This window comes from Pygoscelis adeliae, unplaced genomic scaffold (genome assembly GCF_000699105.1).
Source record: "Pygoscelis adeliae isolate BGI_AS28 unplaced genomic scaffold, ASM69910v1 Scaffold300, whole genome shotgun sequence".
NCBI lineage: Eukaryota > Metazoa > Chordata > Aves > Sphenisciformes > Spheniscidae > Pygoscelis > Pygoscelis adeliae.
The window spans coordinates 2,756,680-2,758,540 of record NW_008824004.1 but is presented as its reverse complement, the minus strand read 5'-3'; the positions used below and the strand labels follow the sequence as shown (position 1 = coordinate 2,758,540).

Below are 1,861 nucleotides of genomic sequence, written 5' to 3'. Positions count from 1 at the left end.
CCCCCGCATCCCCAATAAAGGATGGAGATTCTCCTTGGCTCTCTTCTTGTCATCAATATATTTGTAAAAACTTTTTTTGTTGTCTTTAACGACAGCAGCCAGGTTGCGTTCTAGCTGGGCTTTTGCCTTTCTCGCTTTATTTTTAATCTCCTCTTGTCTATCCATTTTCAGGTATTCTTTCGAAAAAATGGACTTTATTGAGAAGTGAATGAACTAGTTTTGGAAGCTGCAGAACTGATTTCCATTCTTATAGGGAAAAGAACTGACGCAGCATTAATTTCATAGAACCATGTGAGAGTAGAAGTTTGAGATCGCCATCTTGGACTTCAGAAGGCTGGAGGGTAGAGTTCAAAATTATGGTGACAGCATTGGCACAACTGTAGCTTCAGCACAGGAGCTGGTTAGCATCTCCTACCCTCCTGGACCGCTGCGTTCATGTTTCATTCAGATTTTTGTGTTGGAGACATCTTTATTTTAAGAAGGGTCAGAGTCAGTTCCCTTTGGTCTCTCATTCTCTTGAATTTTTTGGGGGCTCAGCCTGATTAGGAACAGGGGGATTTGTTAGTTCCCTTGAACTGGACATTGGAGACCTCACTAGCTATCACATCACATACTTTGAAAATCATTCTGGACCTGAAAAGAGATTATAAAGATTCATTTTACCTTGACCGAACATCTGGTGTTCATTCAGGTCCTTTTACTTTTTTTCAGTCAGAACTGACCTTCACAGGGTAGGTTCCTGACAGTGGTAGATCTCACTTAAGAGCGTGTTCAGACATACTTTCACTGTACCAAAACTGTTTGCACTTGTCTGACTCCTAGGGCGATACACCTTTCAGAAGCCACCTCATCTTTTCACATCTATGTCTGAAAGTCAATAAGGGATCAGACAGTCCAAAGCAAAGACCTCCGTATGCAACGTTTTTGTCTTCTGCAGAACTGCTTCCCAGGGCCCTGTCCAGTCCACATGGAGCTTTATTCCATTGCTGAAGCATCCAGGCACAATGTGATGAGGAAGAGTTTTATTTTGGTATTTACTTTATTGAGGTGCTAGACTTAGTAATGTGCAAGATACTGCATGATGTCACCCACCCTTATATCACCCACGTAACCAGAGGAAAAAGGAATTTTCTGCAACTTCTGCTTATTTACTCATTCATCCATCCTTCCCTCCTCCTGTGAAGTCCCTGAAAATGTCCATGACCTCTGAGGCAGGGAGGATCTGAGAGAAGTCAGGTTCACACCACTTGCAAGGGTTGCTAGGGGCTGGGCTTGGGCTTGTGCATGTTCCTATACACACCGCAGGGGTAACTAGAGATCAGCGCTCTAGCACTATGCTGCAAGCACACTCGCACTGTGACTGTGCCCACAAACACATCCCAGAGACTTTCAGTTCCTGTAAGTAACCTCTTTTTTTACGAAGTGACTAGGCACCATCTTACAACCATCTATACAGTTTTAGGGCACCATCAGCTTCTCCACCCTTCCCCACGCCATTTCCATGCAGAGCCTTCTGAATATGAAGACTGAACAAGCTGATGGTAATTTTTCTAAGGATTTTTTAATTATTCTTTGTTTGTTTTCCAGTCCTGTAACAATTACAGACCATGTAAAACCAGTTTGTTTGCCTGAAACCAGTCTGATGGTAGAAAGAAACACAGTATGTTTTCTAACTGCCTGGGAAAAAACAAGAGGTAAAGCATATTCGGTGCGGTTGAAAACTTAGGCAGGTTTTCAAATCCTACCCCAAAATATGTGCAGTGATAGGACATGAAAAACAGATTTTACTTAAGAATTAACTAAGTTAGAGGTCACCAGGCAACATTATTCTTTTTATTTCTTTCTCTCAGAGCTTGAGTTT

General features: G+C 42.2%; 1 protein-coding gene across 1 annotated transcript in view; it reads left to right on the top strand.

Annotated features, from left to right (window-relative positions):
* Positions 1-1,861, top strand: part of LOC103918280 (plasminogen-like) — a 31,429-nt gene that overhangs the window by 26,830 nt on the left and 2,738 nt on the right. Inside the window, exon 17 of the mRNA XM_009325572.1 lies at positions 1,588-1,694. Within this exon, the coding sequence (XP_009323847.1) occupies positions 1,588-1,694 (107 nt within the window). The remainder of the gene's footprint in view (positions 1-1,587; positions 1,695-1,861) is intronic.